Source organism: Protopterus annectens, chromosome 14.part0 (assembly GCF_019279795.1).
Source record: "Protopterus annectens isolate FY-2018-M chromosome 14.part0, PAN1.0, whole genome shotgun sequence".
NCBI classification, from domain to species: Eukaryota; Metazoa; Chordata; order Ceratodontiformes; family Protopteridae; genus Protopterus; species Protopterus annectens.
The window spans coordinates 539,363,938-539,386,270 of record NC_056748.1 but is presented as its reverse complement, the minus strand read 5'-3'; the positions used below and the strand labels follow the sequence as shown (position 1 = coordinate 539,386,270).

General features: G+C 39.6%; 1 protein-coding gene across 1 annotated transcript in view; it reads left to right on the top strand.

The window, feature by feature from the left end:
- LOC122789087 (pulmonary surfactant-associated protein D-like) overlaps nt 1–22,333 on the top strand; it is a 226,766-nt gene that overhangs the window by 18,368 nt on the left and 186,065 nt on the right. The window contains exon 2 of the mRNA XM_044056288.1: nt 14,131–14,317. Within this exon, the coding sequence (XP_043912223.1) occupies nt 14,149–14,317 (169 nt within the window). The 5' untranslated portion in view covers nt 14,131–14,148. The remainder of the gene's footprint in view (nt 1–14,130; nt 14,318–22,333) is intronic.

The window sequence follows — 22,333 nt, the reverse complement described above, 5'->3', positions numbered from 1 at the left end:
AAAATAAGATAAGCGCTTTCGCATTGCTGCTTCATCAGATCTAAAACAATTAGGCATAGTATACGTCACATTAAATACTCTAGAAAATTAATCAGCAATTTAACTGTTAAAATTCATTAGCATTTCAAAGGGAAACGCTCTCATTGACATTTCTAAAAGGAGAAATCTGTTGAACATGAAATGTGTATACATAATCCACACAACATATATATATTTATCATGCATAGATATCATGCATAAATACAGAAATGTAAATTCTGATAAAATTGTAAGGCAATACTTCCAATACTATAATGGATATAAAATATTTACTCAAACTAAAATGGTCATATAAAAAACTAAAGTTCTAAATGCACAATCAAAATATATATTAAAAAGTATATACAAACTAAATCAATCATGTTTAACAATGTGGAATGTGTTTGGAATAAAAATGTATGTATGAAGAATAAGCATAAACCAGGTCAATAAAGAACTGAATTGTGTAATATGAGTGAAGTAAAGCAAGAAGATGTATGTGGAGTGTAATGCGAAGAACAGCGCTTGCTAGACAAAAAACAAATGTATGTGAACCAAATCAATAAAGACTGAATTATGAATAAAAATGATGGTGCAAAAGGGAACATATCCTATATTATCCATTTATTTGACATTTCTTCTTTGCTTCAATTTAGGTCTGATTGAGGCTCTCTCATTTAAACCAGAGCCTCTATCAGCCTTCAGTGTCATTATCCATTCCGTTTCTTTCCCTTCAGTATATGTTCTAATGTCACCACCTCTGGGGTTGGGATGTATCACTTCCAAGACTTGGAAACAAAACTTATGTTGTGAATTTGTTAAAGTAATATGCTTGGCCAAAGCATTATGTACACTACCCTTTTTCATGTGGTAGATATGTTCTCTCATTCGGTCCCTAAGTGGACGGTTGGTTTTACCAACGTAGAATGAGGAACAAAGTTGACATTTGGCCACATAAACAACATGTGATGTCATGCAATCAGCTGTAACAGAAGTATGATAATGTTTGTTACTATCTGGGTGGAGGAAACCAGGTGTGCTATCTATATAGCAACAAAAGTTGCAATGTCCACATGGTTTCGTATAGCCATCTCTCGTGTTGGTGTGACTATTTGTAGTGTAACAAAGCCTCCTTTTCAGATTGTTCTTATTCCTGTATACAAATCTTGGTTGATCTCCAACTATATTTTTGATGTCATCATCAACATGCAGAATTTCCCAATGTTTGCCAATTAATTCTCTCAGTGCAAGATGATCAGATGAGAAATAAGTACAAAACCTTGGGTATTCTGCAGCATTTATGTTAGAAACCCTGGAAAGGGTTAAATCATGTGGTCCAAAGTATGGTAAACCTATACTAGATCTTAATTGAGATGCATCACTAAGGTGTCTATTGATCTCTTTATTACTATAACCCCTGGAGGAGAGTCTATTTCTTAAGTCATTCAGCTCTGTTTCAAACCCAGATCCTGTGGGATTGAGTCTGGATGCTCTAATGGCTTGACCTCTCATAATGTTCTTAAAAACTTGGGGTGGGTGCATGCTTGACCTAAGCAAAAGATTGTTGCTGTAGCAACTTTTACGATAAACCCCTGTGTTAATGATATTGTCGTCAAGCCTCTCTATATACATGTCAAGGAATTCTATTCTATGTTGTGAGTGTTTCATGGTAAATTTAAGACAGGTGGTCAGGTCATTCATAATAGTGTACATTAACTCAAGTTGTTCCAGAGTACCTCTCCACAAAATGAATAAATCATCGACGAAACGTCGATAGAAAGCCACATGCTGTTCGAACAACTCTTCTTTGAACAGAATATGTTCTTCCCAATAAGCCAAATACATATTGGCGTAGCTATTGGCACATGGTGTGCCCATAGCTACGCCATCTCTCTGTCTGTAAACACAATCATCAAACATAAAAAGATTGTTTTCCAGGACTAACTCAAGGAGGCAAGTTATTAAATCGTAGGTTTACCCCGGGAATCATATCTGTGTCACTGCTGGACAGAGGCACAACAAACTAATGGGCACAGTATTTTTTCATATAAGGGGTGGCGTAAGCCACAAAAATTTGGGCTAGGCTTATAAATGCCTTAGGGCAGATAGCCTAGTATAAACCTATGAACCTATGAACCTATAAATCAATCTTCATTGGCGTATAGTTACTATGTTCCTTAAGATAGTTGGTGACATGTGATAGCCCTGAGCTGTTCGGTATAACTGTAAATAAAGACTGAATGTCAAAAGTGACAAAGAAATACTCAAATGTGATAGTCCTGTCTTTGGTACAGTCATATAGGTCAAGTAAGAACTGTTTAGAATCTTTTAAAACAATGTTGTTAAAATTTAACACATGTCTGAGGTGTTTCTCAACATAAACAGACAAGTGCTCAGTCACCCACCCCCGACCTGAGACTATCGGTCTCATGGGTGGGTGGACTGAGCTCTTATGTATTTTCGGAAGGCCGTGTACAGTTGGTATCATAGGATGAAGGATAACAAGATATTCATATAACTCCTTGTCTATCAGCTGGCCCATAAATATGTCATGTATGGTGTCATGCACATATCTAATCGTAGATTCGATGTCCTGTGGTGTAATTTGTTCATAGAAATTATCACTTAACATAGATATCATTGATTCCATATAGTCAGAGGTATCCATAACAACTACCTTCCCGCCTTTGTCTGCGGGTCTAATCATTATATTTGGGTTGTTTTGTAACCTCTTAAGGCTAGCCCTTTCTCTATATGTAAGGTTGTCCCTTTTAAAATCTTGCTTACTTATTCTTCTGCTCTCATAGTAACTATAAAGTTCTTCTTCCGTCAATCTCATGTATGCCTCTACTAGGGGATGATTAGTGGGTGTAAAATCACTGAGATTTTTGAATTTGAACCCAGTGTTTCTCTGAGTAGTATCTTTAAACATGTATTTGAGCATGATGCTTCTACAAAATATCTTCAGATCTAAGATGGTTTCTGTCAACTGACTCTGGGATCTGGGTATAAAATTTAACCCTTTATTTAATAAATGAAATTCATCTTTGGTTAGAGTGGAATGAGAGATGTTGTGAACTAGCGTTTGCCCGTCCACATTTTCCTCAACGTCTTCTGAGGTGTATATTCCTCCGACAACTTCCTCTTCTGTCTGCCCCTGCTCACAGATCGGGAACGATATATATTTTTCTCTGTTCTCACTGGCAGGGGAAAAGAAAGATGTGGGAGTGTGTTGAGGGTGGGGGCTGAATTTGTAGGAATGATTTTCGGTCTCACTACAGGTCCACTATCTAAGTGTGAAGGTTTAGATTTCTCTATTTGTTGTTTAGATGTATCATTAAGTACATTCACATCTGGGTACAAATTAACATTAGCATTCGTAGTAGCATTAAGTACATTCACATCTGGGTACAAATTAACATTAGCATTCGTAGTAGCATGTACTAGATGTATAACATCTGTTGAGTCATTCACAAAATCAGAAGGTACAACATTATTACATCTATCTGTATCAGAGGTAGATGCAGCATTACTTAATCTGTCATTATTAACAGGTTGTTGCATGTTAGAAAAACCAGTTTGAGAAACAGTTGGAGAAACAATGACATCAGTTCTAGAAACATCACCAGTTCCTGAGACGTTTATACTGGATGTTACAGTCCTGGCAGCATTGCCTTGTTGCAAACTGCCAGCAGTATTTCCTGTCTGAGTCCTGTTCGTGTCATTTGAATTAAACCTGGGCCACACAAAGATGTTACCATTTTTAAAATCATTAGTGTCCCTAATGACTTTGTGTCGTTTTTGTTGAAAGAGTTTTCTTTCAAGAGCTGAAATGCTATCTAGCATATTCTCAAACAGTGGTAACATTATCTCAGAAGGAAACTCATTGAATAAAGTACGTTGCTTGTCACTAATTTCTTTCATTAATTTAGCCTCTTCAGGCTCAAAGAAGTCAATCAACAGCTTTAAGTAACTCCGACTCACCTCCATATTCAAACGCTGCCATTTAGCCAATAGTTCTGGATAGTCCCTGCCCTGACTGGGCATATTAAAAACTCGTAGGCCTCTCGGTATAATATTCCTGTCTAGGCTATCTACCTACGCATGGCGGATATTGAATTAGACTACGTTCCCAGAGATGAACATCATGGGAACATAGTTACGGCGAATCACACAGTTGAGCAGAGGTTTCAACAGCACCTCAGAGGCATCGGTCATACCGCATGGTTTCTAGATGCAGAGTTAACATCCACTGATGCCTCGGGACACAACTTCGATAGTAACAAACTGCATACACTACTGGAAGGTGTAGAAAAGGATTTTACTAAACTGAAGAGGCTCCAGACGCAACGTACACATTTTCAATTGTGTCTAGACAGGAACAATAAGTGCAAATGTGTTAATGTTTCTGCAAATACACAGCTGAAATTACCCATTCTATGCACTTCAGTTAACTGCTCCAAAATGGAACATACAACTATTCTACTCTGGCTAAGCCTAACAGTTGTTCCTAGGTCAACATGGCAACCCTTAACAATCGTAGGGTATATACGATCTGTCAACAATAGTATCACACTTACCAAGTACAGGACCTCGGAACTCCAGTCACACCTGACGTACCTCTGAAAATGTGAGGGAGAGGTATTGTCAGCAATGCCAAATGTTGCATAGTTACAAGGTAATAGGTGCATATATCCACATGTATAGTAGCTAATGTGTTACTGCCTACATTGCTGATATTCTGATTATGTGTGCACAACCATGGATTAAAACCAACCCCTCCTCAATGCAGATAGACCTGACATCCATGTTCTGGTGTGCAGAGTCTGTCACAGTGGCTGATACAGTATTATACTGATAAACACGGTAAGCTTACCAGAACGCTCCTCTGATGTAGGTGCTGTAGCACCCACTTCCAGGGGGTCTATATTAGAACATCAAATGTTTAACGGTTTAAATCACTAAAGGTCGACCTTTAATGATCGAACCATTAAAACTTCAAATGTTCAGAAAAAATAAATTAAAAAAAAAAGAAAATCTAAAGGGTGTAGCCCCCCTGCACCCCCCACACCCCCCGCTACTTAAATATACCAACTCCGAGACTGCACTACATTGAACTAAATGGAAATCTCCTCTTATGGAGATTTCCATTTACCCACTCAACATCCTGCACTTTCGCTATTCTCATGTCAACAATGTCAGATTTGACATTGTCGGCTTTCGAGAATATAATATGGACCCCCTCCAGGATGTATGGGGTGATGGATGCCTTGGAGCTGGCAGCTGATTCTAGGTTTGCCAGGATTACCTCTGTGGCTGAGAGTGGTTCTTCTGTTGCAGGCCCATCACTGGAGGCAGCATGATCCCTGACCACAGCAGCTGCCCTTTGTCATGCAGCATTGACCATGTGGCTCGGTGTCAGTCCTGCTCATAGGTCCTGTCCTGTTGTGAGATCTGGTTCACTGTTGTGATGAAATCAGCCCACAGTGATGCACATTGGTCATGATTTTAGTGAATCTGGGCAGCAGAATGTGGTGATGCAGTCTGAAGCCATCCGGCATAACATTATTTTGTAGGGCATTAAATGCTGGGTGCCTCCTGTGATACATTGTTCCTGAAAGACAACAAGAGGGGAACACATCACAGGACTAGATACATGGACATCCACTATGTACAGACCCAGTGCAACCAAAATGTGCTGCACTATCCACTGCTCCCTCACACATCATACCCCGAAGTCTATTAACACAATGCATGTGTGGCTATCACCAAGATACTTGAAGTAATGGTTATGTGTCTGTGTGCTGTGACAGATTCTGCTGTATGTCTCTACACCCATCACTGCAGTCTACTGTGGTGTGTCCCTACTGGCAAAGTCCCACTACTATGTCATACAGCCACTGTCAGACAAATAGCTGTGTGCTATTACAACTATATGGGGACAGTCCAGCAACACCAGTGTGCCACAAAGACAGCAATGCAAACCTGATGTAGTATATGTTCTTTGTAGGCATCATACCTCTCCAGTACACATATGTTTGCAGAATGTGACCGTGTGCCTCATAGATGTGGTCCTTTTGGCACAAACATGTAGATGTCTGACAAATGGCTGGCCAATCATTGATGGTTGTTGTCAGGATATAGATAATCTGGCTGTCACATGGCAGACCCCTCAGAAATCACTTATGCTACAGTAATCTCCATTAGTCTATTCATAGTCTTACTTTGTATGGCCAATATGTATACTTTGTTGCTGAGTTTGGGCCTGTGCCCTTACTAATAATAGTTCTGACCTGAATTCATGCTGTAAGGGGTTGACAGGTATGTTAACCATAGCTCTCAAGCAATGAGATACGAACGTCAACAAAACAGTGACCTAGCCAGCATACATCAGGGACAGTCAGGGACACCTTTACAATATCTAAACTATTTCTGTGAGACACTGACAGATTGAGAGGAGGTGAATTACAGTACATCATGTAATATTACAGCTGTGTACACAGTTACTTACTGTCAGTATATCTAACTCATAATCCCCTATCTTTCCTACAGGAGCTGACCATTGTAGGGGGGAGTAATGGGTAGAGCTGTGATTTGATTCAAAGCAGGGACAGTTGAGAGGCATGCCTATAGCTGTTGGACAGCTAAGTATCACCAACATGTCAATGCCATAGATGTACTACAGACCTACTGTTGTAATCCCTTTACCCCATACCTCCATCCTCCCATCTGCATCCCATTATATGCGCACATGTATTACATACCTGGTAGAGTGAAGTAATGCTTTTTTGACCAGATCCTTTGCAAACAGCTTACTAAACCATAGTGTGTCTGAGCAAAGCAATATACAGACCTGTTCCCCACAGGTTGTTTATTGCTTTTTGTAGGTAATGCTCATTAACAGGTAATTGCCTGCACACTAATCCATGGTTCAGACTTGCTAATTGCATCCAAAACAGCTGGGTTGCACTTTCATTAGCCAATGACATGGTACCATAGTGCAATATTTAAAGCCTTCATGTAGGCCTTGATCTCTTTCTTAGTCTTTGAGATGGACATTAGTGAGGTGTGGAGACTACATCATCACAGAGGGTAGGTACAAATAATGTCCACTGTTGAGATTTATGAGGTATGTCTACAGTTTTGCATGGTATGTTTGTCCATTGTCCCATGGTATTTTGATTATCTGGCAGTTCAGTGGTAAACATTGTGGGTTGAGGTCATAAGGAGAGAGTGAGAGACATTTGAATCTCAGACAACATACCCATCAGAATATGCATGATGCTGCAGTAGCTGCTATTCTATCAGCTCACTATCTTTGTAGGGGCAAACTATGAAACATGTCCCTGTCACTGGACCTTTACCCCCCCAACACCCTTTATGTATAATTTTATCTGGATTCCTTGTTCTAGGGGTTGTGAGGTATGGCAGATCTGTAGGAGCTAGCTTAACATACAGCTGTGTATGTTCCAGGCTGCAGCTGCAACCTAAGACACATAAAGGGGAAGTGTGAACTCTTTGGAGGACAGGAAGCTGTATGTGTAACTGAGGCAACAGTGTCAGCTGTGTCATCACAGCAGAGCAAGGGTAAGGGTACCCTTTACACTCCAATTGAAGCATGTGCGTAAGGTACATCTGTTATGTAACAGTGCTTATCCCAGATTAGTAGGTGGCATGTAGTTTGTCTATACAAATATGTGCAGTGTGTTCCTACTTAAAGGCCTTTGACTTGCAAACACGGACAGCAGTTAATGCAGTAGCAGCAACCTGTGTTGGTTAAAATTGCATGGCTCAGTCATTACCTGCTGTTTTCACAAGAATGTAATTGATGTGCAACACACTGGATTCCAACCCAGGACTGTGGGTAGCAAAATAAACTACATACAAGGCATTTAACAGACTGAGCTACTGAGTCAGTGCTGCAACAGGTGTATCTGCAAGATATATATGCATACATACAGTCTGTGATACACATCTGCATCCATCATTATGTGCAAGCCTTTCAAAGGCAGTTGTTGTGCAGCAGGGTCCCAGTTGTACACATGTGCGTTGCCATTGCTGCTTTAGCAGGTGTTTTAAAGTTGTTGCTGATAAAAGGGAACAATTACCTGCTATCATACCTCTCAACCTCTTAGAGCAAGACATCTGGAAAAAGCCATAAATAAAAGTGTGACAAAGGCCCAAAATTAGGGACAATCTTTAAATATTGCTCTTTAACTTATAATGTTGATAAAATAATAGGTTTTGCATAATCATGTGTTTTCTGAAGGGTATGAAGTCTGGAACTCAACTGTCTGTCGTGATTTTCTAACCTCAGTCTTTAATGACTTGCCACTACTTTGACAGAAAAATATGATTTTATGAAAACCGGACCAAAAATAGAAGGCAAACCTCTGGACATTCTGCAAAAATCTGTACAGTGGGCAGGTATGCCTGCTATCCTAGGCCTCACATACATCCATTATTATTTTATTTGGCTGTGTACTGGTGTAGTGTCTGCATAACAGTCCCAAGTACACTCCCATTTTTCCCATTATATGTACTTGCCGTCTGTCGGCAATCAGTATATTTTGCTGGAAACATCTGTGATAATTCAGAGCTGAATGGCCTAGTGGGCTAATACACAATGCTGTAGTTGACAGGGGCCCAGGTTTGAAATGTGGTAGGGGTGATTATTTTGCAGATGTGCCAAACACTGTGAAAAACACAGAAGATCATTAAGGCACTTTTAAGGACATTTAAGAAGGTTTGCATGGGTTTGTGTGGTGCGCCGCTTAGCTCCACACAAACCTGCACTAAAAATTACAGAAGAAAAGAAAAAGGGGGTGATAGGACAGTGGGAAATGGTACAAGCAGGGGGAAATGTACTAAAAAGCAGGTAGCGATGTGCAGGAAGGGTGTAGGAAAGGACCATAGTTTTCCATTTCTTGTACAGCAACAGCTGTGTAGATTTTACAAACTTTGTACATCAATTTGGACCCTCAAACCCCAGAGAGAGGGGTTAGGACAACACAAATGTGTTGTCAAGCCATTTGGAAATAATTAGTTCTGTCCAGTGGGCACATGTGAAATGGAGAGCTATGTATGGGATGATACTTTTTTTGTGGGACATTTTTTTATAAGGAGAGAGAGGAAGGCTAGGGGAGGGATGTAGGTACATGTGGGGAGGTAAGTTGGGTACGAGCCGTTGCATTTGCAGGCAGACAAGACAACAGACAATGACAGTGTGTGACACATGTGAGAGTAAACACCTTGGATGGGGAGGATGTTGTGGAATATGAGGTGCATGTGCCTCCAGATGGCAGCAGCATGACTGTGGTCCCCACCCATGGGCAGTTAGCACTGCTCCTTCACTGTCCCAAAGGTGGCTATGCTGGAGGCTCTGTGTGTGTGTGTGTGTGTGTGTGTGTGTGTGTGTGTGTGTGTGTGTGTGTGTGTGTGTGTGTGTGTGTGTGTGAAATTCCTCAGATAGATATATCGGGCGGGTAGGGGTAATCAGGCTTAGCCATGTACCTTAGGTACAAGGAGCAAACATCTGAGTTCTCTATCCATACCACCACTTCTGATTGAAGGAGTTATAGCTCTCAACTGTACAACTTTTTACATAATGTCTGGAATGTGTTTGGTTCATACTGTTGTTCTGTTCCTCTTAAAATTTGGATGGTACAGTGGAAGCGTTGTTGCCTCAGAGCAAGAGGTTCTCTGGTTCAATTCTTGGATTAAGCGCCTTCTGTGTGGAGTCTGCATGTCCTCCCTGTCTTTGTGTGGGTTTCCTCTGGGTGTTCCGGGCTCCTCCCACAATACAAAGATATGCATCTGTTTTGCTATCACTGTTTTATGTTTCTAGGAGCTATATTTGACAGGTGTCCCGATTATGTGGCCTTTGTCACACCCATTATTTATAGCTTTGTAAACATTTATTGCTCTAAAAGCTTGGGACGTATGGGCACAGATGGTGGCCATACATCTGACCTCTGCATATGTTTGCAGATTGTCCTGATGTCTGACACATGGTTTCTTTATATCTGTTATAAACATGTGTTTTTCTGGCCAACATCTGATAAAATCATGACAGACTGACATTGTAGATTAATGACAGATATTGTCATGTAACAACACATACCCATTGGAAGGTGTATTAATTGCATGACATGTTCTGCTATCTATTTCCCACGTGTGTCACAGCAATATGTGATGCGTGTGCTCAATGTTTGCTGTTTGCCCTACCTTCCCATATGGCTTTTACCTGATGTCTGTCTGTGAGTTGTTGGGAGGTATGTTGGCAGCTGTAATACAGGTAGACTGCTACAAGGTAGTGTGATACAGTGATAGAGTAACAGACTGTTTATCAGCATGATGTTTCAGACAGGTACTAGTTCTACTGCTGACATGTCTGTCACTACAGTAACTGTGACATATTTGGCAATGTGTCTCATAAATCCCCATTATTACAGGACACAGACCGCATATTGGTTGCAAACATATGCATATTCCATATACATATGTACAGATGGCTGGTATGGCCTGTACAGTTTAACATGGTACATGTATGACAGATACCATTAACTGTCTCTTTAAAGTAATGCCATGGGGAGGGGGTCAACAGGCCTTAAAATGGTATAACCAACACACACAACAGCCACAGGGAATATGCATCACACACAAACACACACAGTACTACAGTTCCCATTATTGAGATTAGAACCCCTGCCTATCTAATTAATTGCACTGTAGTATTGCACAGCTATTGCACATGCCACAGAGCTTATAGGGCTGAAGACTGTATACAGGTACTAATATGGTGGATGACATCAGCAGCCCTTGTAAAGTGGGCAATGGGAATTGTACTGGGTGGAACACACCTCAAAATGATAAACCCCACACCTCCAGAGGATATGGTATCATTAAAACACACACACACACACACACACACACACACACACACACACACACACACACACACACACACACACACACAATATCACAGTTGCCAGTATTGAGTTTAGAACCCCTACCTATCTTGTTATTGGTACTACAGTGTTATGCAATTATCGCTTGCACCACTGAGCTTAAAGGGTTGAAGAGTGTCCCAAGAAAATGGTAAACCTCACATCCCCAGAGGATATGGTATCACTTAAACACACATACACACCCACACGCACACACACACACACACACACACACACACACACACACACACACACACACACACACACACACACACACACACACACACACACACACCCACAGTATCACAGTTGCCAGTATTGAGTTTAGAACTCCTACCTATCTAGTTATTGGTACTACAGTGTTATGCAGTTATCACACACACACCACGGAGCTCATAGGGTTGAGGAGTGTCTCAAGGTACTTCCAATGCGAATAACATCACCAGCCTTTGTAAAGAATGGCAATGGAAAGACTTTAGCATTTTTATCACATACAAGAATAACTAAAAAGTGATTTTCTATAAGATATGCATTCACACAATTACTGTTAAGAAAAGAACAGCTATCCTTTTCCTTCCTCTTTCCCTTACCTCTGTGTCCTTCCAATTGTTAATGACATGAAGTGAGGCAAATGTGTTTCAGTTCCCCACACGTTTAACAAAGTAAACAGACAATAGTGAAGGGACATTACACGTCTTGCACCAGAGCTGGAGTTTGAACTGCTTTTTGCTGAACAGCTGCAGGATTCTACCCAGTCAGTGTTTTCTCTTTACCCTTTCTAGCTGATTTTCTGTCAAGCTTTCTTAGCTTCTTCTTTACTTGCAGCCAGTACATATTAGCCAGTAAGTGAATTTACTAAATGTGATTGAGTTCTTGACCCTTGTCTTTCAGGTTCATTTTTCACACTGGGAGAGCTGAAGTTAAGCTGTTGATCAGAGTGCAGCCATCCTACCAAAATTAATCCACACTTAGTTTTCTCCTTTGTTAATAATACTTGCTAATTGTTTTAGCTGTCTGCTGGAGTGTGTACTTTCTGTCTTTACTCCATTTTTGTGAATTAGTTCTGTATATATTTTTTTTGTGAATGTCTTCACCTGGACTGTGCCTATAAATGGGACTGTGATCAGTGTACTACCCCAGTAAACAAACTTAAGTAAATAAATTTAAAAGTGCAAACAACTTTTTATGGTTCATATTCAATATAATCACATACCACAATCATCCCACATTCCCCCTAAAATGTCAGAAGAGATACCTTGGCCATAGTTCCCCATCTGACACTAACAAACACATCTTCAATGCACTTGGAAGTCCAAAACATACTGCATGTATAGACCCTGTTGATATCCTGGTATGCCTCCTGAACAGCATGAAACATGACCTAGCAACCCTTCTGAAATTACTGTTCAACCTTAGACTCTTAACTGGCTTCATGCCTAGTGATTGGAGGACTGAAGCAGTTATCCCTCAGCACAAGGGCAAGCTATCTACAGACCCATAAGTTTGAATAGTGTCATATGTAACACTGTGAAAAAAATCATCATAGATATTATAAGTACTAGAGTGCTATAACCAGAGCTGAACCCAAACGAAGTATATCAAGATACGTTTATTAAATCCACATTTTGGATTTATTGGTGGGTTTGAGTGCATTTCCACAGTATCACTTGGTATATTATCAATACTGACATAATAAGCCTACAGACACTGGACTGAGCATAGTTTGGTTTCATCAAAGGCAGCTTGTGCCTACTCAACCTTGTGGACTTTTTTGAGAAAATCACCAAAGCCTATGGACAAAGGCAAAACAATATACACTCCCTATCTTTACATGTCAAAGGCATTCTGTACTATTCTCTATTCAGGCATTGTAGACAAATGCATGAAACTATGAGAACTTGTCTAGTGCTTGACAACTCCCCTTATATACAAATAAGGGAAACATCTGCACTGCCCTGTTCTATGGGACAGTGAATGCAATTAAGTGGAGTGTGTTCTGGCAGCTGGTCTGTGTCACACTGTCTTATATCTATCAAAGAATTTCTGAATGGTATCAATTAAAAACTGGATGCTGACGTGGCAAAAATAAAAAAAATACAAATCATTGTGATGCTGACAAAGCAAAGCTGAGTGAAGCATGGATTCATAGCTTTACACAGAATGTTTGGAATGTCAAGTAAATCAACACCTGCAGTCAAAACATTAAAAGTGAAAAAAAAACAACTCATTTTGTAGGGAGACTAATCCCCTTACAATCTCATGGCCCCTGTCAATTATGTGTACTAACTAGAAGATCGCACTATAGTGGGGAAAGAGCCAATTCCCCAGTTTTCACTGTGCAGGGGTCTACATTTGGTTCCCATTCATTACCAGACTACAGGAATTTCACTTCTGACATTTTGACTGTCTGTGTTGTTGCACTCGAAATTCAGAATGTTCAGTGTAAATACATGGAGGAGTATAGACATGTGTCTATAGAATGGTGGGGATTCTCAGTGATTAGTCTTTGTTAGGGGTTATAAGGGACTTCTTTTCATATGAGTGCAGTCTAACATGATTCTGTTTTATGATTCAGGCTACTATCATGACAGTGGACTATCCACAGGTGGGATAGTACATGGTATACAATATTATGGTGGCTAGATTTTAGTACAATAGGGGATCGAGTTTAATTTATACACATAATATGTTTGTTGACAATACTAAACATCTTTTTTTTGGTTGTTAAAATCTGTGTGCACTTTTCTTTCATCATTTAATTTTTTTATCCAGAAGGTAGCATGCACTGTCCTTCTCAGGCTACTAAGTTGATGAAAGAATTCAGAAAATGCTGCTGAGTCCATTCTGCCATAGAGCAATATAATAACCCTACTATGAAATACAGGGTTAGTTTTGATGCACAAAACATTTTATTTGTGTTATATAATCACACTTAACTTAAGTAATGCATTCTGAGCATAACATTTAATTAAAATTTGTATCATGGGAATAATTGGTACAAAATCATTAAATTTTGAATTAGTACAGTCACACATTCAAAACTGCTTTATGTTATCTTAGCACCTTTTCTTGATAAACTAAAAGTTTGAAATTTTAATACTTTTGATAGGAAAAATATTATCTAAAATACATGTCCATTTTTAATTTGTCCCGTTTCTTGCAGGTTTTGTATTACTGGAGCATGCATCAGTTTCAGATATGCCCTGTTCTCATAGTTGCTATGATATGCCTGACACTTTGTCATTCAGTCATGATGGAGACATTGCCCCTATGCATAGGGATTCAAGGAATGCAAGAATCACAGGGATCTCCTGGAAAAGTGGGACAGAAAGAAGCCAAAGAAGATTCAGGTACAATAAAATGCAGACTATTCTATCATAATGATTCTTGTCTTTACTTTTCATTTAAAATTTTTACATAGAAGAAAACAAAACTAATGCTAATGAAGGATATTTCAAAATCACTACAGCACATTATGAACCAGACACTTAATACGGGCATAAGTCCTTAGTTCTGGAAACATGCACCTGTAGGTCCATTCCCCAAAGTTAACTATCCCTCTTCAGTATCAGACTACAGGCCAATTAGTATACTATGACCTCTGGGTAAAATAAAAGAAAGGTAGTTAGTGGAACATTTCAGAAAATATGACCTATTAACAGACAGCTGACACAGAGTTTAAAACAAATATAGTGTACAAACAACTCTATTTACAATACACACATTTTCTGAGGGAATGGAAAATGTATAGTTAATAGATGCCCTCTTTATTGAACTAAAGTGAGATTTTGAAATGCGCAATGATGATCTTCTAATCAAAATGCTAGCTAACTTTGGTATAGACAACAGTGACCTATAGTGATTCTCTGCTTACTTAAGTAACAGACTGTTTGCTATTAAACATGGGTGTCAATCCTCAGAAAATGGTACCTTGTCAGCAGGAGTATTGCAAGGTTTAGTCTTGGGGCCTGTACTATTTTCTATCTTCATTAGTAACTTACCTTTGTATTTAGCAGTCTGTAACTACACCCTAGTTGTGTTTGAATTCAGATAAGTCACTTCACAAGTTGCAAGATAACCTCACCATAACTTAAATTTATTAAAGAACTGGTTAGCAGAAATGCAACATGTATTTAACCAGAAAAAAATGACTGCTATGCTTTCTGACATACATGAAGTCAAGCCTCTCATTAAGCATTAATGACCCTCATGGTTCACCTTTACCTATTGTTTCAAAACAAAGATATCTGGGAATAACACTTGGTCAGCAACTAACATTCATCTCACGTGTAAAATATCACAACAGCAGCCCTCAGACAAGGTAGCTTATCAATACTGAAACTTGCTATCCCTAGCAGCCAGAAAAGGCATGGGTTTACAAATGCTGCTTAACTGCCTCAGTACATTTTACTAAACTGCTCCTACTGCCAATCACTAACATGCAAACTTTACTACAGGTACACAGAACACTGCACTGAATTATAGACATTTGGTTGCAACACCCTTTACTCATAATCAAACAACACAATATTACTGGCAAGGTCACATTTCTCCAGAGCAAAGACATGCTAAAGCTTGCATTAGCAGTGTGGAATTAATTACCTCATAGTATTAGAAAAAAAGAGAAATGAACCACATTTAAAGAGCAGCTAACTAAACTTCTTAGCAAATAATACAAGTGTTGCTGTTTTGTCACTAGTAAAAAAGCTGATAGGCAGCATCAAGCAGTAATCACATATGGCAAACTTTATGTTTCTAGTGTGTTAATTTGTTATGCTATTATGTTGTCCTGACAGCTGTGTAAACTTGTGGAACTATGTCCCTGAGCCTCTGCTGAAAAGGGACCTCCAACTTCCTCAGTAATAAAATGCTAATAAATAAATAACTCAATAAGTACATTATGATGTCCCACACTTGACCCCTCATGTACGTTTAAATTATACAAATTTTATTTTCATTAATATAAGAAGTTACTGCTGCTAATCTGACTAGAATGAATTATAGCTATTACATTTTATCTGTATCTTTCTAGTGGTATGTTCTGTCACAGGATCATATGAAGTTATAGGCTACTGGCCCTGAGGTCCTTACAAGCCTAGACAAGAATTTAATCCATGTTCTGACAAGTCAGCACCCAATGCCCATATCCAGCAGGGATACAAGTGGAATCCCAGGAGTGTATTTTCTGTTCCCCATCCAGTTATCCAGGTTGTGCTTAAAAAGGGTTAATGAGGTACTCTGCTTGATGTGGAGAGGGAGTCTATTCCACAGAATGGGGAGTCTCTGGGACACAAATCTGTCCTGTCAATAAGTCCTATTGATGTCGCAGAACAGGTTGAGGTCACACGTGCAGGTTACTCAAGTGGAGCTTGACTTGTGGATATGCAGTGGTCCTACCAAGGCGGGGTCTGAGATTGCTTTGTATGCCAGACAGAGGTCACCTCTGAGGAGTCTGTATGAGACTGAGTAGAGGGACAGGGCTTTTAGCTTATCTATGTAGGATAGACATTTGAGACCCTGGATTCTCCTAGTGACGAACCTCTGTGGTCTTTTCAGCTGCTGCATGTGCTTTGTGAGGTACATGCTGAAAGGGGCATTGTACTCAATGATGAGTCTTATAAGGGAAGAATACAGGAACATTATGACCTCCTTTTCCCTGGATGAGGATACCCTTACTAATGAGGTGGGCCATGTAGAAAGCTTTCCATATAGTGGAGGCAATATGGTGGTCAAAAGTCTGTTCACTATCAAACTGGGAGTCCAAGTCTCTCACGACTGATTGTGTGCTTAGGAACTTTGTGGGGACATCACTCTCCCCAAAGGGGATGATGATGCATTTTTTGGCATTCAGTTTGAGGCCATGTTTGTAGCACTAGTCATTTGTTTGGATGAGACCATCTTGGAGGATGTCCACATCATGAGGGGAATTGATGACAGCAGCCAACTTGCAGTCATCTGCAAACTTTGTCAGCCACAGCCCACTGGTTTTGATCTGCACCTCAGAAAAGTATATCCCAATGAACAGAGACCCCAAGACTGATCCCTGGAATACACCACTCATTATGGGTCGACTGCTTGAGGTGGCTTTCCCTATTCTGACTAGATGGGTTCTATCAGTGAGCCAGTTTGCTACCCATCTGGTAACATATGGATTGATGCCTAGTTAAGAGAGTTTATCTATTATAACCAAGTGGGGAATAGTATTGAAGGCTTTCACCAGATCAAGGTAGGTGATGTGCACCATCGCCCCTCATCCATGGCTTTGGTGACTATCTCAACGAAGTTGACCAAATTTAACAGGCATGACCTTCCCTTGATGAAACCAGACTGTATGGGATCAAGTGTTTGGAGGTTGCCAATGTCTTTGTTAATGATATCCATGATAATCCATTCCATGGTCTTGCAGATCAGGCTAGTTAGGTTGATAGGTCTATAATTTGATGGATCAGAGGATGCTCCACCTTTGTGCAAAGGGATGACAGTGGCTGTCCTCCACTTGGCTCAAATGAAACCAATACTCAAGCTTTGGTTTAATAGGGTGCCTAATGGTGCTGCAAGTTCCAGACCTGAGGTCATGTAGGATGAAGCCTGGAATGTTATCAGGTCCCATGGAGGCTGTATTTTCTGCTTTGGAGAGGGCAGTGATGACTTGCTCCCTAGAGATAAGGGGAGGGAGAGGTGCTGGGAATGTCCTGATTTACTGATCGGGGACAGAGGGGTGAAGTTTTCACTAAACCTGTCTGTCAGTAGGTTAGCTATATCTACAGTATTTGTGTATGTGATGTCCTTGACCACCAGTTCTGTACAAATCTGAGTGCTTCTTTTGAGATTACAGACATACCTCATTTGATATATTATGTATAACAGAAACATGGCTAAAACCCTCTACTACTGACCAGGAAATCACACCTCCTGGCTATAATATACTTAGAAAAGACCGAACTAAGAAAAAGGTGGATAGCCATTCTCTATAAATCTCACTTACAAGAGGAACTTCCATTAACAGGCCCCAAGTCTGAAATTCTATCAGTCAAACTTCAAATTAATGACAACAAAGCTATCTATCTTATTTGTATGTATCTTCCCCCTGGAAATAATACCCTAATCCTAGAAAACTTACTCAGTTCTCTTACTAACCAACTACCCCAAGAAACCATTATACTTGGTGATTTTAACATTGATTGGAATACCTGCAAAGCCCAAAACCTACAAACCATATTAACCTCCATGGTTACTCTCAATTGATTACAACAACAACTAGAATCCACAAACCCAACATGAAAGAAACAATACTAGATTGGATTCTAATAAATAATTCCCCACAACTATACTCCTGGGACTCTTCCTGATAGTATTAGTGATCATATTATTACTTATGTTATCAGACATAAATTGTATATTCCTAATGAGCATAAACTAAGAACTTGCTCAAAAGATTTTTCAACCGGATAACTTCCTTAACGAATTACAAGCTTGTGACTGGTCTCCTTTATCAAACCTTGAACTCAATGAAGCAGTTTCCTATTTTAACACTAAATTCTTGCAGATCCTTGACTATCCGCTCCTTTTCACACCACCAGGATAAGAGCCAAAACTGGGCTATCTAAGCAAACAAAAGAAAGAATGATACAGAGAAACAAAATCTGGTCTAAATGGAGCTACTAAATCTCCAGCTGATCATCTCCTCTATAAACAGTTAAGAAATTCTACCAAGAAATCTACTCTTAGCGATAAAAGGAATATTATCTTAATCTACAAAATACTACTCAGAATACCCACAAAAATTTTGGGCAGGCATTAATAAACTTCTAAAACCTGGGCATTCTCCTACTCCTACTCCTACAGGATTGAACCCTAACTCCTCTACACAAATCCCAGATGCCTTTAATAACTACTTTATAGAAGCTATTCTAACCTAGCCAACTCCTACCAACACCCATAGCCTCCGCATAATAACTCAACTGCCTCTACTAATGCCTTTCAAATCCAACCTGTTTCATCATCTATCATATATAAACTTCTATTAAAACTAAAGCCTTGCACTCCATCTGCGGACAAACTCCCATCCGAATTCTTACAAATAGCTGCAAAAGCTATTTATCTCCCAATATCTACACTGATAAACAGGACCATCTCTGAAAGGAAAATCCCTACCATGTGGAAAATTTCTCACATAATTCCCCTTCATAAAGGTGGCCCTTCTTCCGAAATATCCAACTATCGACCTATTGCCTTACTCTCCCCATTAGCGAAAATAATGGAAAGGTGCATACACAAACAATTTCTTGACTACCTTCTTCAAAACAAACTTCTAGCCAACTGTCAACATGGCTTCAGGCCCCACCACAGTACTACATCTGCCCTACTTTCCTTTGCTGACTCTATCAATAAAAATCGTAATATTAACCAATTCGCTGCTGCACTATTTTTAGACCTATCAAAAGCCTTTGATATGGTTAACCATAACATACTTCTTGAAAAACTTAACAACCTCCCTCTAAGGTTACATTCTTTACAGTGGTTTAGAAGCTATCTCGAGAACAGGCAACAAGCAGTACGTTGGGAAAATAACCTATCATCCTTACTCCCTGTAAATATCGGAGTTCCACAAGGCTCTATCCTTGGACCCCTTCTTTTTTCATTATTTATCAATGATCTTAATTTGAATGTGCCACAAGCAACCTGTATCCAATATGCAGATGACTCAACTTTGATCTGCTCAGCTACAGATATTCTCTCTCCAGTCCATCACCCAAACAACCTTTCATAATGTTGAAATATGGTTTATGCAGCACTGTCTCCTCCTTAACCCCAAAAAAACAAAGCTATTGCTCTTTACTCCTACAAATAAATCTCCTACACCTTTCTTTACTATCTCCTCTAATAATGGCACCTGTATTAACCCTGATAATACCACTCGACTGTTAGGTGTAACCATTGACAACCATCTGAACTTCGAAGAACAAATTAACACTTCTATTAAAGCGGTTTACAAAAAACTTGGGACACTCTATAGAATTAAATCCTTCTTGAACCCTGTAACCAGAAAAACTATTGCACAGACCCACCTGCTTTCCACCCTTTTTTATGCATCAGCTATATTTACCACACTGTCTAAAAATAACATCAACAAACTCTCTACCTGTTATAACAGTATAGCTAGATTCATTAATGCTACACCCCTTAGAACTCATCACTGTAACAACCTTAAACAACTAAACTGGCTAGAACTAAAGAACCACCTATTGTATCAACAATTACTCATCATACACAAAACTCTTCATCTCCCGAAAATACTCCCAGCCTTGTAGACTTCATTTCTCCATATAAGAACCTAACCACACTTCGTTCTGCAAATAAGTTCCTTGTATCAATAACTAAATCATACAATAAAGCTGGGGATGCATTATTTTCTAATTCTATAGGTAAAGTATGGAATCAACTTCCTCAAACTTTAACTTGTCTTGAATCTACCTCTCTATTTAAAAAACAAATCAAAGAACATCTTATTTCACATTGGCTATGTCCCTGTACCAATCCTGACTGAAATATAGTCGAAATACAACTATTTTTTGCCTTCTCACTAAGCCCCTACCTGATGCCTTCTGGAGATGAGATTTATTCTTAACTTATGCCACAAACTATTTTATCCTTAGTTTTTTGTTTTTTTTTACATCCTTCTATGTTACTAATAGAACTAGACATTGTACATTTTAAATGTTTTTGTTATCCTCTCTTATAATGTAAGACTGATAAGTTTCTGAAATGTTATTGCTCTGCCTCTCTTGTACCTATTAGAAATCTTTGTTGAAAAATTGTTAAATATTTGCTTTAATCATATTCATTACTGTAATTTGAACTGAACTGGAGCTTTTCTCCCCGGGCCTCTACTGTAAACGGATATGTATCCAGCTAGACTAGCCCGGTCAACAAATGTAAAATAAATAAATAAATATATCTATAAAGAAGGCCTTATGAATGTCTTTAGTAAATGTGGCAAGTTTGGACTTGAAATTTGCTTTGGAGGATTTCACTAGTGCTCTTATTTGTTTGTTTAAGCTAAGGAGAGATTGATTCCAATTAGGCACCTGCTCCTTCTTGGTCCTGGACAGCAATTTTCTTTCCTTTTATTATAGATTTTATTTATTGCAGATGTCCACCAGATAGCTTTACTCTTCCTTGAGGAAGATGATTTTGTCCTGTTGGGTATTCGTGATTCCATGCTCGTATAGTACTTTATTGCATTTGGACATATGTTCCAGTTTCTATAGAGACAGCGGGGGCTGTGAAGCTGTTTTACCTTCCCTGAGGAGGTTGTAATCAGCTTTGGAGAAGTTTTTTATTTTGGTTTGACCCTAGCTGGGGGTGGGGTGGGGGGATGGTGACCTCAAAAGTGACTGCTTTGTGGTCAGATCTTACCAGGGAGGATGACACTGTAGAGATGCTGCAGTGGTTACTCATGTTAGTTAATACCAAGTCCAAGATATTATCACTTCTTGTGGGGATGTCGACCAACTAGTCCAAGGCATTTACATTGACAAAATCATGGAATCTCTGGGCATTTGTGTTTTGGCATAAGTTCATAGGTTCATAGGTTCATAGGTAGGTACTAGGCTATCTGCCCAAAGGCATTTATAAGCCTAGCCAGAATGTGTTGGCTTTCACCACCCTCTTAGATTAGTTCCCTGTGCCTCTGTCAGCAGAGCCACTGAAGTGATCCCCGGGGTAAGCTTTCTGTTTCCCATCCACTCATCAAGGTCTCTCTTGAAGAGTGTTAGTGAGGTGCTCTGCCTAATGTAGATTGGAATCTTGTTCCAAAGCATGGGAAGTCTCTGGGACAGGAATCTATCTCTCCAGCACATCCTATTTATTGTTGTGGTGAGGTTTAGATCTCTAGAGTGTGTGGCTCGAGGGGATATAGTTTTCTATAGGTGGAGCATGTCCATCAGTTCTGGGTTGGACATGGCCTTGTATGTCAGGCAGAGATCACCTTTGAGTAGGCGGTATGCAAGCGAGTACAGCTGGAATTTCTTCAGTCGAGCTGCATAGTGCATCTGTTTGATGCCAGTGATCCTCTTGGTGAGGTACTTCTGTGGTCTTTCTAGCTGTTGCAGGTGCCTTGTAAGGTACATCCCAAATGGGGCGTTGTACTCTATGATGGGTCTGATGAGTAATGGGTAGAGGGGAACAATGACCTCTTTTGATCTGGATGTGAACCCTTTTGTGATTAGGTGGGCCACATAGAAGGATTTTCTATCCACTTTGGCAATGTGATTATCAAAGTAGAGATTACTATCTACTTGTGTCCTCAGATCCCTTATTACGTCTTCCATATTTAGAGGACTGTCACCTATGTGGTAGTTTGT